Source organism: Eptesicus fuscus, chromosome 14 (genome assembly GCF_027574615.1).
Source record: "Eptesicus fuscus isolate TK198812 chromosome 14, DD_ASM_mEF_20220401, whole genome shotgun sequence".
Classification (NCBI taxonomy): domain Eukaryota; kingdom Metazoa; phylum Chordata; class Mammalia; order Chiroptera; family Vespertilionidae; genus Eptesicus; species Eptesicus fuscus.
In genome coordinates, this window is record NC_072486.1 from 17,972,269 (window position 1) to 17,995,050 (window position 22,782).

At 39.3% G+C, this 22,782-nt stretch overlaps 1 protein-coding gene and 1 long non-coding RNA gene across 2 annotated transcripts in view; one reads left to right on the forward strand and one right to left on the reverse strand.

Moving 5' to 3' along the window:
• Positions 1–4,824, reverse strand: part of LRRC72 (leucine rich repeat containing 72) — a 30,138-nt gene extending 25,314 nt beyond the window's left edge. Inside the window, exon 1 of the mRNA XM_028156206.2 lies at positions 4,669–4,824. Coding sequence (XP_028012007.1) covers positions 4,669–4,761 — 93 coding nt within the window. The 5' untranslated portion in view covers positions 4,762–4,824. The remainder of the gene's footprint in view (positions 1–4,668) is intronic.
• LOC129151473 (uncharacterized) lies at positions 3,556–22,261 on the forward strand. Its single transcript, XR_008558162.1, has 2 exons — positions 3,556–3,628; positions 22,002–22,261. It is a non-coding gene; the product is annotated as an uncharacterized LOC129151473 (long non-coding RNA).
• The last annotated feature ends 521 nt before the right edge of the window (positions 22,262–22,782 follow it).

Below are 22,782 nucleotides of genomic sequence, written 5' to 3' on the forward strand. Positions count from 1 at the left end.
AATAACAATAAGGTCTATAAGAAGATCAAAGGAAAGGTGAATATGGAGGCAACCACTCTAAACTGATAAATTCCAACGCTACAATTATATATTATTTAATCATTTTTGTGGTTGAATTTCATTATCCTTAATCCTGGGCACAGATGTGTTAAATAATTTTTAATCAAAGAGAAAAAATGTGTATGTGTACATATACTCCAAAAACAAGTTTTCATTTCTCTATGAGATAGAGTGATTTAGTCTTTAAATATTCTTAAATGTTCCTTCAAACACAAAGAATTTATATTTGGTAGATTTTCCATATTTACAGAAGACACTCAATATCAAGGTTGGAGGTGAAGGGAGTAGACTATAATGTACATTATCATACGGGTGCTTGGCACTCTGTAAATGCTCAATAAGTGTCACACAAATGAATGAACGAGTGAATAAATGTCATTGCCCTTTCTTTGCAAAGAAATCATGTCTTTAATTTTCATGAATTACTAACATCTTGCACCGTGGGAATTTTTGGTGAAGAAGAAGCAATTTTTATTCCCATAGACTTTGTTTTGAAAATACAAATCCAACAACAACTAGTTAGGTACTTTGCTTTTTCTTTTGTGGTCCTTTGCTAAATTATAAAATAACATTTATAGGCCACATGGCCTAAGATGATATGGAAAAATTAAAGCCTGTCTATAATTTTCCATGAAGGAATAAACCGAACAAGACACAACAAGAGTGGAAAGTATAGTCATTGCACTTCTGGACTCTGACAAACATTGTAATTATCAGAGTCAAAACAATCACCAAATTTCAGCTGGGATTTGTTGTGGGTGGTGAGGTTGTAATGTCAGTAAGTGATTTATGAGGTTTTGACAATGGTTTTGTTATTTAGTAGAGGACTTTAAGAGGAGTTAGATTTAATGGGATGAGCACATATCCAGAGAAGTGATGAAGGTAGATATCCTAGGGATGGGGGACAGCTGCTAATTTATCAGCCCAAACTTTCTTAGTTCCCCTGTTATGCGAGCTGGATCTTGAGGCTTAGAGAATGCATTGGCTCAGGTATAGGCATTTCCATCAAGGTATTTTGTTACTCTAACAAGCAAGCTGAATCTGGGGATTGGAAAAACCGAATGCATCAGGCTTGCACATCTTCATCTGGGTACTTTAACTGAAATATCTAAACCTTCAGGTTATATATGGTCAATTGCAACTGTGCCAAAGTATTTGGGATGTTAAAGGCCAGCCAAGGTAGAATTAAAATTTAGCAGCTACCTATTAAAATTATAAATGTGCTTTTAACTTCATCCCGTCATTCCACGTGTAGCACTCAGAAACACAGTGGTACACAAACACACACACACACAAAATTAAATATCATTGCTCACCTCAGCATATATTATCAGAGTTATGATAATCTGCCCCATTAATTGGAATATAGTTTAAATTAAGATGGAGCTTCACAATAGAATACTGCACAGTAGCTTAAAAATATAAAGAGATGGATATCTGATCATATAATAATATCAGAAACATAATTTTTAAGTAACAATGCCATTGACAGGATATGTGAAAGAGTAACAATATTTTCATTATTAATGACATTTATATGCACATAAAATACACACACTCCCAAATTGTAAACAATAGATCACTTGAGATCATGGGGAACTTTCACTTTCTAAACAATATATGTTTTAATAATGTTTGAATATTTTATAATAAGCACATATTAATTTAGTAATCAGAGATTAATACACATTTTGAAAAGTTTAGCCATAGAATGATTATTTAAGGATTTAAATTAAGTTTTGAAAATCAAGAGATGAAAAGGGAAATTGAAACTATCAGCATAATTCAGAAACCACTGGCGTAATCAATTATTTATTTACACAGATTTTGATCATGATATGTTTCTTTCCAACCAAAAATTTCCTATGAGTCTGGAATCCTGTATTAATGCCAAAGTGCCAAAGAACACAAAGATGGGCCAAGAGGTTTCAAGTTTCAGTGACTCCGAGGTGGAACAGCTCCAATTCCCAATCAACACACAACTTCATTAGCAGGATATTCCTTTCATCTAAAGAAGCACAACAAGCATTCTTCCCCTGAGATAGGGTTTTTTTTTTTTTTATTGTGGTAAAATATACATAATATAGAACTTACTATTTTAACCCTACAGTTCAGCACATTCACATTGCTGTGCAACCATCTCCACCATCCATTTCCATTCATCTTCTCAAATGAAACTCTGCACCCAATAAACACTAACTCCGCATTTCTACCCTCCCCATCGCCTGGCAACCACCCTCTACTTTCCATGCCTATGAATTTGACTACGCTGGGTACCCCATGTCAGTGGAACCACAAGTTTTTCTCCTTTTGTGACTGGCTTATTTCACTTAGCACAATGTCTTCAAGAATCATCTATGTTGTAGTGTGTGTCAGACTTCCTTCCTTTTTAAGGCTGAATGATATTCCATTGCATGCATGAACTACACCTTATCTGCCCGTTTATCCATCAAATGCTGCAAAGGAAGGTTGTCAGTGTGAAGGGCTCTGACAAAAAGAAAATATGCTCTGGTGAATTTAGCCTGGGAGCGCTGAGATTTCAGTTGGGGTGGGCTTGAAGGGGTGAGGAGAAATGAGAACTAGAATATTGATGGGCGGATGTTTTAGTCAGAGGGAAGTAATTACACAAAAGAGAAGATGTGGGGAAGAGAATTTGAAGAGTGCAGGGCTGTGCAGCCTTTGGCTACAATGAAAGGCACATGGAAGACAACTGTGAGAAATAAATTAAGAAAGATGATTTGGGGTCATATTATTTGTGCTAACTTTGAAATTTAAGCTCAAAGAGTATACTTAGCGTGCAAGCAAAACTTTATAGGCCTAAGAACTCTAACTTACAATCACATAGTTGATGTAATTTATCATTTAAAATTAATTTCATTTTATGATATACGTATACATACATATATATGCACATATATATGAAATATTTATACTAATTGCATGGTTAAATCAGTGTAAGTCCAACAAGATTCTGATTTTTACCAAGACAACTACATCAATGCTTTTAACAATATCCATTATCAAGTTATTTTAAAATCACTGGACTCAATTCTGGGGTTATAGGGAAACAGACGGGATTTTTAAACTTGAGAAAAGATGTGAAAAGGAAAAAAAACCAACTAGGCCCCAGGAAGATGATTTGCAGTGACATGTATGATGGCCTCGGGTGCAGAGAAGTGCAGACAGGAAGCAAGGCCGCCTCTGGAAAATCAAAGCAAGAGCGATGAGCCTGCCCTAGGACAGTGGCAAGTGGGAATCGCTGTGAACAGCTCTGGCGTGGGGTGTACAGAGGGAGCGGAGGAGAACTGCAAGTAGCTGGAGGTGGAGAATAAGGCCAGGGGAGTCGCAGGTGATGATGGTAATGTGATAACATGACGATGATAAAGGTGACTATTTGTTAGAGAGGACAAATTCAGCCTGGAAATGCTGGGACCGAGGCGCTGGTGGAACAAACAGGCTAAGGTGTCCAGCAGAGAGCTGCAAGTGGGCAAGGGGATCTCACCAGAGATCTCACGAGTGGGTACAGCCTGGCGAGTCAGGTCAGCCCCGAGGAGAGAGTGGGGCCCAGGTAAGATTATTGTCAAGTATCTGCCTTTAGAAAGAGGAGGGAGGTAGGTTTGGTAAGGGGACAGAAGAGGGACGCTTGTAGAGTTAGTAGGAGAAACAAAAAGGCAGTAGGAGCTGAGACAGTGAATTTCAAGAAGGCAGAATTTGAACCTGTAGTCGCACAGGGTGTAGGAGGATATTACCCAGAAAAGGTATTGCATTTGTGAAGCAATTTCAGTAACCTGATGAGGGGGGAAAGTCAGATTTCAAATTAACTGGTTAATAGGCCAGTGAAAAAACAACAACAAACCAACACAGAATTGGGGTGTGGGCAGTTCTAGAACAGGGAGGATGGCAGCAGCTTCCTCCACTGCCTGACACCTTAGGATCGAGAAAACAGAAAAAAGTTTGAAAATTGTGGGCTTTTTAATCTGTGGGTATTTCAGCCCATAGAAGGAACTGTCCTCCCTTTGACGATTTATGTACTGCAATAATAGATAAAGTCCTATACCTTCATGCACCACAGGATAGCTAGGGCTTAGCCTTCAGCTCATTACAGAACTCTGGGCTTCGTACTCATCGGAGTCCCCAGCCCTTGCAGACAAGTCCCAGAACTCTAGAACGCTTTGCTAGCTCCCATGTTGCATATTTTTGACATTTTTCCTCACTCGAGTTTATTCTTTAAGACATTATCTTAACCACCTTCAACTCTTGTTGTATGATTCCTCAGAGAACCTTCCCTCCTCAGTTTACACTTTAGGGGACAACATTTTAGGGGGGAAGATATATATATATAATTTTGGTGAGTCAAGGCCCAAATTTATGGCTCTGTTACCTAGTTTCTAAACTGCCATAATTATATATGCAGCAGGTGTAAGTAGGGAGAGGCCAGTATAAGTCTGTTAGTGTGTATCAGGGGCAGCCTCCAATCCTTAGTGGAAGTGTGGGGTCCCCAATGCTCCACCCCCTCCGCCACAGACCCCTGGGGCAGCCTCAGGCTGGCTGGGGCCTTCGGGCAAGGACCCGAGGGGCTCTTGGTCTGGGGAAAGGGCTGCCCCTTACCCTGTGGCTCATCTCCAGGGCACGTCCTGGAGCCCTTGCTAGGCTCGAGGAGAGTGGGGAGGAGCGGGCCCGATGGTTCGGGTCCCAGGTCATCAGGACGCCCGGGCGGCCAGCGGCACCTGTGGTTGACCCAGTCTGGCCCGCGGCTCATTGTTCCCACTGTTACCAACAGTTACCACCATCTCGCGGACTAAAAGCCAATCCAAACAAGGGAAGATTTGAAGCCAAATCCTGACCTCTGTGACGTTTGCACGTGGGGTCCTTTGCAGCCCCCACCACGCGGTAGTTTCCCCTGCGCGGGGTGCTTCTGTGGGTGCCGCAGAGCGAGTGATCAGCTGTGCCAGAGTGGGTCAGAGGACCCCAAAGGCAGCCCCCCAATACTAACAGTTTTATGGATTTGAGAGCAGAATATCAGAAAATTTAGGTTCTTAACGTTAGATGGGCCTGGTGACCACTAGTCACGTGCGGAGGGTAGGGGTGGTGGAATCCTGTTGGAACTTGAGACAAAAGGGGAAAAAAAAAAAAACAGTTGTTGATCCTGTCTTTACTTAAAGTTTTTAAGTTCTTTCACCATGGATGTTTTTCAAAAATATTGCATTAAGATTTATTTTCCTAATTTTTGTGTGGGCTACCTTACATTTTTGTAAGGCCAGTGCCTCACCCTACACCCAGGCCTGGGATGGAGATAGGGGTGGCAGTATCCAGGCACCCCTAGGCTCCAGGTGCCCAGGAGAAAAAGAACACTTTGCTGACTTGATTGACCAACAGTAGCACATGTTGGTTCAGTAGCTGAGGAGTCCTTCCTCTGGCAGGAAATGGGTTCGGTTCTATTGGTACCTCTAGCACAAGCTATCTTATGATCTTATTTATATGAACTTGGTTCCCCTCTCGCTTGGGAAACTTTGGAGGCAGGATTCTGTCTGTGCCATTGCTATCTTCTGTCAGGGACTAACACACTGCATTCCATAAATGTTGATTCAATGGAACCAGTTGGTTTCTTGGTTCCCAATTTGAACTTGAAACCTAAGAATTAAATACAGCTTTTTAAAATAAATCAGGCTACCTGCATATAAAAATTCTGATGTTAGAATAGAGCATCAAAAATATGTCACTGGAGAAATCAAACACACACTATTTTAGTACTTCCAAAAATATTTCGGCATGGTGGGGCTGGGAGGGTAAAAGTCCAACATGTCACTGTGGAGAGAGTAATAATCTGAGAACTACTATTTAATTGGTTTTTATCTCATAAATAAAAATCGAATGCGAGGAATGGTCCACTAAGAAAAATGTATAAGATAGTTTACTGGTCTTTTATCTCCCATTTTTGCTGTTAATATATGTTACAACATTTCAGATATCATTCATAAATATGCTACATGGAAACATGGAAATGTATAGTACTTGATCAATTTCATTCATACACAAATGTGAGTTTTAGAATCATATGCAAAAATACTTTTAGAGAGCCTTTACAGAAGTAAACTACTAACCAGCTGATTTCTACTAAAATCATATTAAAATTTTTAGCCTTGACTTTTTGTTTAAATCTTTAAAATTTACACTGATTAAGAAGAGAAAAAAAAAAACAAATAAATAAACAAATCCAGCTCTGTTTTTAAGAAAATAACTCATTTCTTATAAGGTCTTAATGTGTCCCATCTCCCCCCAAAATTACAATTTAACTGATCATGAGGACTAAAATAATGCAAATTTAATTATGGGATGTGAAAAATGGAGTTAGGGAAGGTACTTTTTGGATGAAAGATCCTTCCTAGACATCCTCACAGTGATGGTACACAATTTTTACAAAAGAAGCTTCCTAGGTAGAGTGAGCAGAGAGAACGTTTACCTCCATGCGGTGGGATTACGGCCTGAGGAATCCAGCCTGAAATTTTAAAAATTCATGTAAAAGGTACATTCTCCTTTACAATCAATCTTGTTTTAATATAAAAATAAAGTGGCCCCCTCCCCTAACTCCCCTCCAAACTTTGAGCAATATTTACACTGAAGCAAGACACCCTGTGTTTATCCTGTGGCTTTGCCGCTCTGGCACGCCGCCACTGCCTGCAGGGGTATGCATACCCCAGTTTGAAAGCTCTAGCGTATCATGGATGTGGATTTGGAAAAGAAGAAAGAGCTTGTGCTCCAAGTCAGGGCATGTGGGGTTTAGTCTCAGCTATGACATTAACTAGTTGTTGGCCACCTTTGAGTCACTTATTGTCTCTGGTCCTCAGTTTCTTCAGTAGTAAAATTGAGAAGTTGGAAGTTTAGCTAAAAAAAAAAAATCTATTATTTAATTATAGTTTCCTAGAAAGGTGGTATGTATTGTTCACAGAATAGAAGATTCTTGCTGAGATGTTGACATGCAATTGTTTTTAAAAATAATTTCCCAGTGAAAAATGTATGAGGAAAAAAATGTGCATATGATAGCTATCATTAAAACTACATATATTTTTTAAAACTCTCTTTCTAATTTTGTTAACAATTCCAGTCATCAGTCTGGATGTTATTTTTCTAAGTGATTAAAAAATATTTATTAGATAAAGTAATAATTATCAGCCATTGTCTACCATGTAAGAAGGAGCATAGAATGAGCAATATCTCAGCCACCATAAAATCTTCTTACATGCAAAGAAAGGTATATCTTTTTATGTCATTTGATGACCACAGCACCAAAATTTTCATTGTTTTAAGTTTAAACAAAATATTTTAATTACAGCTATTGTTTCTTGTCTGTTTACACAAAATGAAAATGACAATGGAATGTTGGGAATTCATGGAATTCTCTACGAGTCTTTCATGTTACTGCACATTTTAGGAGCAGAGGCAGTGACTGCCTTTTTCAGGACTATATTTTAGGATATTTGTGTAGTGAACATTCTTGGAAGGTAGAGACGGTATCTTGTAAGGGCGGATACTTTTTGTGCTTTGTTTTTGATTGTGCAGCATAATAAAGATAATGTCTCTCTCCTTTATCATAAAGATAAGGTGAGGCAGGCTTACTGACAGCTTAGGATAAACTTCTATCAATAACTCACCAAGCCTAAACTAAGCAAAGTGCGAGAAAGGTTAGTAATTTCAATGACATCATGCAATGAAATCTTACAATAAAAATAATTTTTATGACTTATATGACTTTCCCACCCAGTACCATCTCTAATTTCAGGTAATGGACCTTCTTTCTTGGGCTCCATGATTTAGAGAGTCCTGTTAAGGTCGTCCTTTGGACTCAACCCCCATCACTACCACCATCCCTTGAACAAGCGGATGGACCCACCTGGAGTTCTTGCCCTCCTCATCTTTTTCACACTCTATAACTAGGGGAGCACGGCTGGGCATGTGCTCCCCTCAGCCCAAGGGATAGTCAAAGAGTGGCTGTTTGGGGTGATAGACAGAGCTTAGACATGGGGGCTCATTGTACTTGAGAGAAAATGTAAAATCACAGTAAAGGACACACAGATTTGGAATTCAAAATTATATTATTTGGTTAAGCTGGGGTTCTGTCTTGAGATTTCTAGCTATTCCAGACAGTAAAAGAATGTTTCCAAACATGAAGCACTTCCTGTTCCAATACAGGTAGGAGTTTGGAGGATGGTGTGTGAATTTTGAGAGAAAACAAGGTATGCAAGGAGGAAGTGGAAATGGCTGCTTTCCTGAGAGAGTTTAAGAAATACTACATGTGGACAGTATTCCTTAGAACCCTGATAATGAAGGGTACCATGGGGTTGTGGAGAGACTAACGCTTCCCCTATTACCTCCGAATGCACCACCGTGCCAATAACTCAAAAAAAGGCACGACTTAGAGCATTGGGTGATCGCGTCTTGGGCCTGAACCTGAGAGATCCATGAAAGGGTACTTTGGCGATAGAGAAATGAAGTTTATTTTAACAGTGTGAAGGGCAACAGGCATTAGCCAGGGAGAGGAGAGCAAAGGAAGACAGCTTTGCAAGATTCTATAAAAAGTCTTGTTATGCTAGCAGGAATGCTTCATTTATCACACATCGGATATAACAACCAGGTATTTGAAGCATAAATTATTTCTCTCTATAAATGTGTGGGTTTATTTAGGTGTGTGCATGTATGTGTATATTCACATGTATATACACACATGTACACACACATTAGGCTAATTCTACAAGGACCCAGTAATCCCTCCCTCCTGGTTTTCTCATACTTGTGTAACTAATCCCCTCTCCTTGCATGTGGGCTGGATTTATGAACTCATTTCTAATGAATACAATATGGCAGAAGGATGGGATATCACTTCTGAGAGTAGGTTACAGAAAACACTGTGGCTTCTGTCTTAGACACCTTTTCTCTTGTTCTCTGGTCCACTCTGAGCTAAACCAGTTACCATGTTGAGGGAGGCCCATATCCAAGGTGTTGATGTGTCTGGCCCACAGCCAGAGAGGACCTGGAGCTTGACAGTAGCCAGGTGAGTCAGTTTGGAAGCAGATCCTCCCAAGTGGAGCCTTGAGAAGACAATAGGCCTGGCCTGGATTGCAGCCTCTGGCAGACTCTGAGCCAGAGGCACTCAGCTGAGCCGAACCTGGATTCCAGAAATGGACAAAATAGAGTTTGTTGTCTTAAGCTGCTAAATTTTGAGGTAATTTGCCATGCAGCAATAGATATCTAATTATACATATATGTATATTATTATGTATTATATAATAGACATGAGGTGTGTGTGTGTGTGTGTGTGTGTGTATACACACACACATATATATTTAAATTAAAAATATATAGAAAACCAAAAAGGTGGTCCTCTGTAGTCAAGTCCCATCCTTCTCAAAAGAATTCCTGTCCTTTTCACCATACATAGTAAAAATTTGACAAAATTCCCATCCTGGAAATTTTCAGATTAATATTTAAATATGAAAAGACAAATTTATTCTTGGAATGTTATCTACATGCAACCATAAGTTTATATGTAACATTTTTATATGTTTATATGTAAAAATAAATTAAACTCTTTTATCATAATAGATAATATTTTAGTTAGAGGATAATTTAAAAGAGATTTTTATAAGCTACAACTTAATCTAAGCTGAGAATTTATTAAAAAAAATCATTTGCCAGAATGAATACTATTACCAAGTCAATTTATATTTTTCTCATCTGCTTATGAAATCTTTTCAAATGTGCTATGTATTTTTTAAAATGGGACAGTATGAAGCACTATTATTTTGTGAAATTTGAGGTGTTATCTTGTGGTCCGGCTTCACCTCTATCATTATATGGGTTCCTCTGAGACTCTAACCCAAGGATCTGAAACTGCTGAGATTTTCTTCTTCCATTCTTATGATTTTTTAGGTAAATTTTAGATGATGACTAAGTTTGGAAGTAATTTTTCTTTTGAGCCTCGATTAGTTTTGCAGACAATCACTGTTGGAGGTGGCATCCAGGATTCTTGGGGACAGAGTCCTTTTGGCTCTTATCTGCATAGTACAGTGGCAGGGAGGGAGAGACTCCCAAACACGCTCCAGGAAGCCTGGGTTCAATGTGTGGCCGCCTTGGGCCATCAGGCCATTAAAGTGCTCTTCTCAATGCATGATGAAGCTACTTTAGATGACTTCTTCATTTATTCATTCATTCAGGCAGGCAGGCACTGAAATTCACTGAGTCCCTACTATAAACCACACACTAGGCCAGGGCCTGGGGGATATGAACAAGACATCCTGCAAGGAAAGAGAACTAGGAAGCAAATAGTACAGGTGCCCATTGCTTTAAGCATACTTTAATTTTATTTAGTTCTGCTTGATATTGGCTGTCATTCAAATGGTTCATTGAGGATGTTACTATTATTTTCTTAGAACTTGAACTGTTTCCATTACCTCAGCACATAATTCCAAGCTATCTTATTGACCATGTTAACTGTGTGCTCTTTACGGCCTTTATTCAGCTAGTAGGTTTTTATTATTGATGTTTTCATTACCACCTTTTCACACAAAGCGAATAGGAGAGAAAGGTTCAGTAATCATTTCAATTAGAGGTGCTACATGTTGAAAAAGTAATTCAGAAGAAATTGTTCTCAGGAAAAGTACAAAGGCATTGAGAGGTTTTTGCATTGCAAGTTTAATACTTCTAAAGTTTTAAAAAACAATTTTTGTTTTATAAATCTACTTTAGATTATAACAAAGAAAGAAATTTTGTTTTCACAGTTAGAGTACACTTTCTAATAAGCTTGGAAATTTTCCATAAACTTGGGGAGAAAAGATAGGCCAATGGCTAATTTGGGCTCTGCCCAATTCTTTACCCTTTACCCTTGATCTGGGTAATAATGCAGGTAAGAAGCAGAAATCAAGTTGAAGACCACTAGATCCTACCACTTGAGTAAGTGATGGCTGTGGGTGGCGTTTGCAGGCATGGACTGTTTAAAAACGGGTGGGGGATAAGGGAGAGTGAGGGAGAATAGAAGAAAAGTAGAAGGAGAAAGAGACAGGGGAACAAAAAGAGAAGGGTGGAGAGAAGAGGAGAGGAGACAGAGGTTATAGAGAAGAAAATAGAGAAATGTAGAGAAACAGGTGAGAGAGAAAGGAGGAGAAAAGCAAAGGAAAGGAACACATTGAGTAGAAATTATGATGCCTTTTGATCACAGCCATCTTGTGAAAACAGATGTGATTCTTTGGGGACGTTGCTTTATTCCCAATCCTGTGGCTCAGTGACACTAATAATCACTGATAATCACTCTCTAAACTCCTGGCATTAAGGGTAGGCATATGATCCATGCCAGAGTAAGGGGAATAAGCTCTCCTGGATGTTTCAAAGCTGAACTAAGGGGAAAGGAAGAGTCTATTCCTTGTGGTGAAGCTGTGTGGTTTGAGGCCTTAAATTCTGGTTATGTGCTGCCTTATTATCTGAAAGTGGGAGGGCCTCACACAATCTAACTGCAAGCTCCCTTCCTACTGCTCCCACAGAGTCCCCTAGACAAGCATCCCTCTTATCAAACAGACCAAATGTAATTGATGCTTATCCCTGAGTAGCAGGTTTAAGTTCCTTGCCAGCCAGCAGAATTATTTAAGCAACCCAATCACATCCTTGTGTGGGAACTACGGCACCCCACCCTCTGATTACCACAAAGCCTGCCTCCCACAGCTGCTGACTGTTCCCTCCAAAGCCGCTGGTTGTTCACTTTGCTTGAGAGTGCAACTCCTGTGTGGTCCTGCATGGTAGGTACCCAGCGTCCTCCTTGCCTGGGCTGTGACTACAGGTGACGGATACACTGCTACCAATCTCATCTCCCCAGCGTCAGGTGCCGTGCATTTGGTCATCCCCACAAGCCTATGGTGGGAATTCCTCCCTAACCAAAGAGGTGAAGAGGGGGTAATTAGAACAAACTGTGATATATCCTGAGTGCTGCCAGGCATGTTCCCAGCCTTGTAAAGGAGCTGGGCTGAGGGTACGAAGCCAGGACACGGAGTCACAGAATTAGGAGCTGAAGACAGAGGGAGGCCTGAGCACTTGGAGTTCCTGGCTCCCATCACCACTGAGGCCTGCCTTTCCTTCAGATTTCACTCAGATTGCCCTTTTTCCTTCTACTAGTTTAATTAGAGTTTCCACCACTAACTATCACCTCTGTATTATTTAGTGAAGCCAATGATATTTGCTTGTTTTTATTTGAATTTAAAATAATAGCCTTTTTTTTTTTTTTTAGTAAGTATACAATTATGTGACTTACATATTCCTTTCAGGATGAGAGAGGCTAGGACAGGTAGAGAAGTCTAGTGATAGTCCAATATCATGAACAAGAAAAAAACCTGAGGCTCTCCCTCTTGGGGAGAGTGCTTTTCTCTTCCCCACTTCTTACCCCCAAGGCCTTTCCCTCTCCTAAGCTCCAAGGGCCCTTCTTTAGCTTCTGTAACTTGTTTCCTGAGCCTACACAGCCCAGCTGGCTCATTTCGACTACCTCCGTAACTTTCTAAATAAGCTTTGTCTTATAATTTGAAAAAAAAAAAAAATTCCAGATACAAAAGGCACATCTGTAGTGGGATAAGAAGACATCACCGTCCTAAGAATCACCCCTATGAAGAAAATCAAGTATTAAGAAATTAGAATATTACCTTAAATTCTAATTTAAGCTAATAATTCTAAATTACCTCAAGTAGTATTTATATTTTAAAGCACTAAAATTCTTTTTGAAGACCTACAGTTTTTCTGTCTAGAAAATGAGAGGGGCTTAAAGATTATATGCTGATGATCTTAAAATTTTTTTTTTATTGAGGTGAAATTCACAAAACATAGAAATGAACCATTTTTAGTTGCACAATTCAGTGGCATTTAGTGCACTGTCGATGTTGTGCAACCATTGTATGAACATTTTGTTTATCCAATCACCCATTGATGAACACTTTGGTTCTTTCTACCTTTTGGCTATTGAGAATAGTGCCGCTACATTCATTTATTTACAAATCCTGGTTTGAACACATGCTTTCAATACTTTTAGGTATGTGCCTAAGAGTTGAATTACTGTCATATGGTTATTCTTTGTTTAACTTGTTGAAGAGCCACCAAACTGTTTACTACAGTGGCCACACCATTTTACTTGCGCTAGTAATGTATGAGGGTTTGAAATTCTCTACTCCTTGCCCACACATTATGATTTCAGTTTTCATTTACTTAATGACTAATGATTGTGTATCTTTTTCATGTGTTTGTTGGCTATTTGTATATGTTCTTTGGAGAAATACCTATTTCAGACCTTTGCCCATTTAAAAATTATTTTGTTTAATTTTTGGTAGTTGAGTTTTAAGACTTTTCTATATCTGAATACCAGCTGGTTGTCAGATACATGGTTTGCAAATATTTTCTCCCATTTTATAGGTTGTCTTTATAACCTGATGATTTTCTACAGATTGTTTTTATCCCTTCTCTAGTTAATGCTAATTATTATTTATCCTACAGGTATTATTATTTCAGTATTCTTTTCTACCTTATCCATATAATGAGAGCTTTGGTTAAAGAGGCAGTGATTTAGAATAGGGTGTGCATGACCCACCTTCCTGGCCATAGTTTTTGGTCTAAAGGTGGGTATCTAAACCTAAGTAGACCTCACAACCCTAGCCACAACTATTGGTCAATCACACAAGCCAGGCCAATCGGAATATTTCCCTAGAACCTTTTCATTATCTTATCAATAAGCTGTTAGTGTGTGATCTTGGAAGCTGCCATCAGCCGTGTTTCTATCTATATAGAAAGCGGATCTAACAATAGAAGATAAAACTAACACACAAAGCAAGAGACCAATTCTAATGGTGTTTGAGTCTTGGTTCTAGCTCCCCGCTCCCCTTGCCTTCACTGCAGTTTGACTATGCAAGTCAATGTACTACCTTTTGTTATAAGCTGGTTTACATTAGGTTCCTCTACTTTAAATCAAGTCTGACCAAGTCAGTGAATATGGGAATATTTCCTTAAGGGTGTACCTCATAATATCATGGCATTTTCGAATACACATATAATTTCTTTGGTCTACATTTTGCCCACAATGGCCCTAGTTTTTACTGTAACACTTATCTAGGGTTTGTGTCTATTGATTTCCCTGCCTGATCCCCAACTCCCAAACTAAGAACTAATAGGAAAAATTTGAAATTATTTCTGGTAGAATTGGTTTCTATTTTCTTTTCTCTCTAAAAATTTGCATTAAAATGATTGGACAGCTGCCAAGAACTTAAAAAATTAACTTAAAAATTAATTTAAACATCGTAACCCCGTTTGCATTTTCTATCTGTAACTGGAATGAAATGTTTAAAAAGCACATTTACTGCCCTAGCCAGTTTGGCTCAGTGGATAGAGCATCGGCCTGCAGGCTGAAGGGTACAAGGTTCAATTCCAGTCAAGGGCACATGCCCCGGTTGCAGGCTTGATCCCCAGTGGGGGGCGTGCAAGAGGCAGCCAATTGATGATTTTCTCTCATCATTGATGTTTCTATCTCTCTATCCCTCTCCCTTCCTCTCTGAAATCAATAATAAAAAAAAAGAGCATTTACTTAAAGGAATGTTTTGTGTAATTTAATGTGTGATAAATGTAGGTGGTCTAAAGCTATTTTTACTGCATTCCTACTTTTGCTCATAAACTTTTAAAATACTTTCACTAAAGTGAGAGTATCATTTGACAAAAGGAAGTCAACTAAGCCCTTTATATGACATTACTTTAAATAATCTTTTCAATATTTTCTAAGTCGGTTTGTATAGTTAGTTAATCCATTCACCTATTGTAATATTAGGTGATGAAAAATGTCATGCATCCTGTCTTTGGTGAAATTACATACATTCCTTTTCAATTTTCTTTTGTTGACTTTTAATATATTTTGTATCATAGCTTTAGTAACTAGGATGTCTTTTGGTGAAGAAAATCCCTATTTCCGATCATTGTCCTTTACAAATTAATGACTCAAGGTATTACATGTGCAGTCCCGTAGTTGTTTATCTTGGTGTGGCCCAAGCTGAAAATGATTTCTACTATCAAAATGATTCTGTTCTTTGAGATGATCTCTTGGTATTTTTTTGGTTCCGGTTTCTCTAAAAGTTCAGGAATTGCCTGTCGGAAATTCCTTGACAAGAAAATTTACCAAGAACAGTCTTAGACTGGTACACTTGACAGTTTCTTTACTAAGAAATGATGGCTTCCATAGCCTAACTTCTTCTTACCTAATAGCTATTTTTCCTCTCACCTCATTCCCCCCGCCCCATATACTATTCTGCTTTGAATAAACTATTTTTTATTAACTTCATTTTGTTACTTAGATATGGATCACACCTAAACTGTATAGCTATGGTAACATAACAAGTTCATATTTTATATTAATTAAGAACATTTAAGAAACTTCATTTAACTGGTGGAATGACCCTGAGGCTCTTGACTGAAGTTTTGCATGAGAGAGACCCACTGGGAAATCACAAAGTCTGTTTCTTCCCAGGGCAGCTTCTAAGCCCTGCATCATATATTGTTTATCTGTAAATGGTTCCAGTTGTTGCTTCCAATAACTCAGAACATAAGTCCCTCTGATTCATCAGGCACAGAACCACCAGCAGACTGACTCATTGGCAATGATAGGTGCTAACTTTGGAGTAAAATTACTTTGATCAATTAGGGTGTCTTTCATTATAATATCAGGACACTAAGATCTACTTATTTGAATAGTTAAAGAAATGTCTTGCCTCCATTAATACATCCAAAGAGAAAGCAGTTCTAGGCTCCATGTGGTCAGGGCTAGAGCTCCAGATCTCCGCTGGTTTGAATCCCACACTCCTCTAAGTTGGCTTTCTTTTCAGGCTGCCTTCCCTCATCACAAGGCCGCGGTGGCAGTTCCAGGTTCATGCTCTGACATGTCACTGTTGAGAGGAAGAAGGGGGCCTGTTTTCCACGGTCACCTTCCTACTAGAGGGGAAGCCATTCTTGAGACTTTTCCCTGAATGCTTCTCTTCATGTATGCTAGGCCCCAACAAAGTCACATGCCCATGTACTGGCGAGGGAGTGGAATTCCTGAGGTTGGTAGATAATCAAGATCCACTCTGAAGGGCTACACCAGGTTGCCCTGTCGGGTGGATGCTTTCTCACTCAGCTAGGAGGCTGCCAGTCCACACCCGTCTGTCTGCCTTACTCCCATGTGGGTGCCGTCCTGCCCCTGCTAAAGCTCCTTCACCACCCCCTGGGCTGCTCTTCTTCCACCTTCCACAAATCTGACACTGCACCCAGGTGTCCTCCCACCCCAACCCCCTTGGAATGCTCTGGCAATGTGCTGGGCCCACCCATGGACGCCTTCTTTACCAACCTGGGTCCTGCTACCCATGCCTTCTTTTAGCCACTGAGCCTGACACTTACCTAGCAACAGTCTGTTCCATCAAGAGTTAAAACCTTGCTCAGATGCAACATGTATAGCAGTCTATATAAAGAAGCTGATATGCAAATAGCTATGTACAAAAATTTTTTAAACGAGTTATGAGATTTTTCCCCCCATTCACATAAAAAACGGAGTTGTCTGAATAGAAAGCTGTGACTATACATGCACACTGTTGCTATGGTACATACAACTAGTAAGTGTGGTTTTCATAAATTAAAAAATTCTATATGTAACTATTTCCCCAGCCTATCAGCAGTATCTTGAGTTACAGATAAAGAAAATAGCATCCGATTTTCACTCCCACATTCTCTTTTTGCTCATTTCCCCCTTGTTTTCTTCAGATCACCTGCCTGCCACAACCATGGCCACTTCCACCATCAGATCAGCACTGGGCAGTTCTGGTCTTCGCCCCTGCTCATTTATCATCAATACCACCCTTTCTTACCATTTGTGTCTGTTCTCTGATCTTGAATTCTTACCTCTGTCAGGAGGCTTTCCCTAAACTGTGTGACCTCATTTCTCTGTTGCCTCCACCAGACCCCCTGCGAAGCCAGCAGCTGCTGCCAAATCTCTCCAGGACTCCTCACAGTAACTTACCCAGCGAAGCTTTGTTTAGGGTTCCCAAGAAATGAGTCAGTTGAGCTCTCTGTTTAGGGAAAACTTCTACTTGCCTAAGGAGACTAACAGAGTGGCTGAACGCTCCCCGAATCAAAGTTTGTAAACCCCAACTGAGAGTTTCATTGTTTCCTCTCCTTGATCCTCTTGCTTTGGATCCAATAGACCATCTCCTTGTTCTATCTGTTCCAGCTGAAGGCAGACTCTGCCAGAAATCTGTCTGGGCACAATTCCCTTGATGCTGTGTTTCCATTATCTGGTAGGGGGGAAATGGCAAGGTTTTGGGTAGTGGCTCCCATGTTTATTCTGTTTCTTACTCTTTGATGCCCTGGGACCTCTTGCTTCTCTGCCCTCTGTCTGATATTTTCTTTCCCCTCCCACCCCCCTATGGAATGGAGACTCTCAAGTTAATGCTGGGGATGGGGTGGGAGGGAGTAAAGAATATCTCAGCATCTCTGGAGGTGGGAAATAGTTTAAAAACCCCTTTTCACTATTATAAGAGCGTTGTATATTTTTAAGGTTAACAACTAAAATTTTGCTCTTTTTAAAAGTTATGTTCAAATGACTTCATATTGGTTAACTGCAAAATTATTTAAAGATAACTGTTTTTTCTCAAAACAAGGCTGTTTATGCTATTGTTCAGTGTAAAATTTCTTATAAGATTTACATTGATTGCAAAATAGATTATTAAATCCTTAATGTACTATTAAATGGCACCCCAATATGACTTCAACATAATTTAAACATATTTCTATATACTGACTTAATTTTTTAAGTGTCACATATTTTAAAGCTAATGAACTGTTGCTTACTCGTTTCTTCCTCTCTGTGTGCTTTCCTTTATTGTCATCACTTCCAACAACATATTCTTTTCTCTTCTTTCTTTGATTTCTTTTAATAAAAAATTCAAATATATATGTATGTGTGTATATATATATATATATATATATATATATAGAGAGAGAGAGAGAGAGAGAGAGAGAGAGAGAATATCTTGCTAATCTTATTTTATCTATTTCTCCATTAAAAAAAATATTTGTATTGATTTCAGAGAAGGTAGAGGGAGAGAGAGACATCAATGATGATAGAGACTCATTGATTGGCTGCCTCCTGCACTCTCCCTACTGGGGACCGAGCCAGCAACCTGGGTATGTGCCCTGACAGGGAATCTAACCGTGATCTCCTGGTTCATAGGTCAACCACTGAGCCTGAAGTTTGCTAAGTTTAAAATTTTTTACAATGAATAAAATAACCTAGATTTTAAAGACTCGCTTAAATAAATGAGTAGGACTCTGTTATACTGAAAAACTTCTGCACAGCAATGGAAACCATGAACAAAATAAAAAGGCAATCTACCGCATAGTAGGAAATATTTGCAAATCATGTATACAATATGGGGTCAATACCCAAAATATATGAGGAATTCACATAACTCAAGAGCAAAAAATAAATACCCCAAATAATCCAATTAAAACGTGGGCAGAGGAACTGAACAGACACCTTTCCAAAGAAGAGAGATACAGGACAACATGAAAAGATGCTCAACATTACTAATCACCAGGGAAATGGAAACCAAAACCACAATGAGCTCCTTATAGCTGTTGGAATGGCTATCATAAAAAAAGCAAGCGATAACAAATGCTGGTAAGGATGTGATATATATATATATATATATATATATATATATATATACACACACACTAGAGGCCCAGTGTGTATATATATATATATATATATATATATATATATACACACATATATGTGTATATATATATATATATATATATATATATATATATATATACACACACACACACACACACACACACACACACTAGAGGCCCAGTGCACGAAATTCATGCACTGGTAGTGTCCCTATTGGCTGGCAGTGGCTGGACAGGTACTCCCTCCCTTCCCCCGGCCAGCCCCACCCCCTGGTCCAACACCTGGAAGAACTCCCAGTTGAGGAGACAATTTACATACTATGCTTTTATTATATCGGATATATATCCACACATACATACCACACACAGAGACAATGAAATATTATTCAACCATGAGAAAGAAGGAAATTTTGCTATTTGTGACAACATGGATGGATCACGAGGGATTATGCTAAGTAAAATAAGCCAGACAGAGAAAGACAAATACTGCATGGTATCACTTATATGTGGAATCTATAAAAAGGAGTTAGGCTCATGGAAACAGAGAATAGAAAAATAGTTACCATGAGGTGGTGGTGGGGGTGGTTCACTTAAGGAAATAGGAAGAGGTTGATAGAAGGGTACAAATTTTTAACTAAAAGATAAATAAGATCTGAGAATCTAATGCATAACATGATGACTTTAGTTGATAACACTGTATTATATCATTGAAATTTGCTGAGAGTACAACTTAAATATTCTCACCATGAGGGAAAAAAAGGTAAGCATGTGAGGTAATGTATATGTTAATTAACTTGGTGGGGAGAATCCTTTCAAAATGTATAGTTATATCAAATCATCGCAGTGTATACTTAAAATATCTATTTGTAAATTATAGCACAATAAAGCTGAAAGAAAAGACTCACTGAGTGCACACATTAAAAGTTATAGCATCACACAGGGAAAAAGGAGCTAAGGAGTTTCTAGATGTGCAGTCTAAAAGGTGATGTGTATTATATCATTCCATTAGTGCAGTAACGTTTTCAACAGTGGCACTCAGACAGCTACAGTTTCTGTTGACCTCTGATATGTGACATTTTTCTCAAATTTAATCAAGATTATTTAGTTATGTAGGGATAAAAGAAACTTGATTTGTTTGAGAAACACATTTGAAAAAGTTATGATGAACTTTAATGGGAAACACACTTGTATAGAAGCCTGGGCATAAGGTTGAAATTGATCATCACATTGTTTGTTTAGAAAAGAAAACATAACATTCAAAGAATATGTTGGAAGCATTGGATTTCCTCACATAAGAACACACACATAGAAAATGATGAGGCTTGGATAAAGCCTATATTACAGACTATTTTTCTTTACTTAAGAGAGTTGACCTTACAATGCACATATTATTGAATATACTAAAAATCCGAATATTTTTGCACGTAGACACGTTTTGGAAAAAAAGATAGAAAATAAAAAAGAAACTCTTTTTATTGATAATACTAATGACTAGACTTTGAAAATAATTCTATAAGTGGAAGAATGAAACAACAGACAGTTTACAGGCAGCCAAATATGTAGATTTTAGGCAGCAGCCTATCACTGCTCGCCTGGGTGGTCTCCCATTTCCCAGAAGAGGGACTTGCTGAGCTTCGTGATAGAGTCAAGAGTACTCAGCACCTAAGGGGCCTTTGTGTGTGGGGAGGGTGGAGGGAGAGGAAATAGCTTTCTAAAAAGTCATAGAAGGGGGTCAAAAAATCATAGAAGAAACTTTGTGAGTTATACAAACCAACCCAGTTACCCCCAAGAAAAACCACACCTAAATTCTTCCAGACAGATTAGAATCTTTCCTATTTCTGCAGACCTCCTGAGAAGGAGTTTCCATTTCCTTACTTTAGTATTTAACAGACTTCCTTCTCAAGAACACTGCTCTCTTGACTACGTTAAATCTTTGATAATACTGCCAAGACTTTTATTTGTTCTTATAATATCCTGTACAGGGAAGGAGGACAGCTGAGTGAGCTTGCTTCAGGAACTCTCTGTCCCTCATTCCCCCATGGCCTTCTTTTCTCCACACTTATAATTTCCATTCCTTTAAGGTAGGGATTGCATGGGCTTTTCAGGGTCAAACAAATAATATGTAGGTTGAGGCAAAAGTAGGTTTACAGTTGTGAGTAAGCAAAACACAGAGTTCATTCTTGTATTAGTATTTACTAATTACCGTATTATTTTCCAGATGAGCAACTGTAAACCTACTTTTGTCCAACCCTATAAAACTTGTAGGATTTAAGATTGTCAGGAGTGGTGGCAAAGTGGAGAACCACTGCTACTCTACAGGCATTTGATTATATTTTCATTATATGCGCTGAGTAGGTCAAGCCAGATATGATTTAGGGGTGAATTCTGCTTGAGAGCTGCCCATTTACATCCTTGCTTCAGGCCCTTCCTAAAAAGGTAGGACATGATAGTCAGGTTGCATTTGCCTATGGCTACAAATGAAAAACCAAGGCTTAGGTTAGCTGTGATGAAAGATGCTTCTTGTCTGCATTCTCTAATACAAAAGCACTCTCATCTCTATAAGAAAAGCCTAAGCGACTGTTAAGTCACAACGACCAGAATGACCGGTCGTTATGATGTGCACTGACCACCAGGGGACAGACACTCAATGCAGGAGCTGTCCCCTGGTGGTCAGTGCACTCCCTCAGGGGGAACGCCACTCACCCAGAAGCTGGGCTCACGGCTAGTGAGCGCAGCGGCAGTGGTGGGAGCCTCTCCCACCTCCGTGGCAGTGCTAAGGAGCAGGGAGCAGGAGGGCAGTAAGGAGCAAGGGGTCCCTGACTGCGAGAGGGATGTCTGCCCTTTGGCTTAGGCCTTATCCCCCAGGGAGTGAGCCTAAGCCAGCAGGTGGACATCCCCCAAGGGGTCCCATACTGCGAGAGGGTGCAGGCCGGGCTGAGGGACAACCCCCCCCCTCCAGTGCATGAATTTTGTGCACGGGGCCTCTTGTTATAATATAATTTCTTTTGGACACATATATTCTGCAGGAGGTTTTAATGTATGCATTACCTCCAAGAAGGCACCTAATGTTTCTTGTTTCCTGGCATTCTTATCCTTGTATGTTAGCCCTGTGTGAGCAGCAGTGTGGAAGTGATTATGTGTGACTTCCAAGGTTAGGTCATGTTCATGAACATCGTTGCAGCTTTCATCTTTGTCTCTTATGTCCCTTGCTCCAGAGGAAGTCAGTGCCATGCTGTGAGGACACTCAAACAATCCTGTGCAGAGCCCTGCAACCAACAGCCAGCACCTATTTGCTAGTCTAATGAGTGAGCCACCTGGGAAATGGATTCTCCAGACCCAATCAGGCCTTCAGATGCCTCAAGACCAGCCAGTATCTGACTACAACTAAATGAGAGATTCTAAGTGAGAACTGCCCACAAGTTTTTGACCAACAGAAACTTGAACTGTAATAAATACTTCTTATTGTTTTAAGACACTACGTTTTAGAGGTCATTTGTTTGGCAGCAATGATGACAGGACGAATCGAGTAGGTGGGTTTAGAGTCATGCATCCATAACCGCAGGCTTCTGTCATTTAGCATGAGTAGAATGATGGATCCTGGTGACCCATTCCTCTGTTTCTTCTTAAAAATTTCCCCAGCTTTATTGGGATATAGTTAACATATAACATGGTGTAATATTAAAGTGTACAACATGATGATTTGATATACAGGTGTACATTGTGAGATAATTACCACAGTAATGTTAGTTGACATATCCGTCACCTCCCATATCCTCTGTTTCTTTGGAAACAGGAAGGGAGATGTTGTGTTTTTCCCCTCAGGAATGTGGAGTGAGGACTAATGTAGAAAGCAGGGTGATTTTACATGGACACATGCCATATTTTTTCCATGCCATATTAGCTTTCAATGATCATTCGACAATAGCTGATATTAATTGAACTTTTACTATGTAGCAGCACTACATTAAGAGCTCCACCCAAGTTGTCCTCATATAA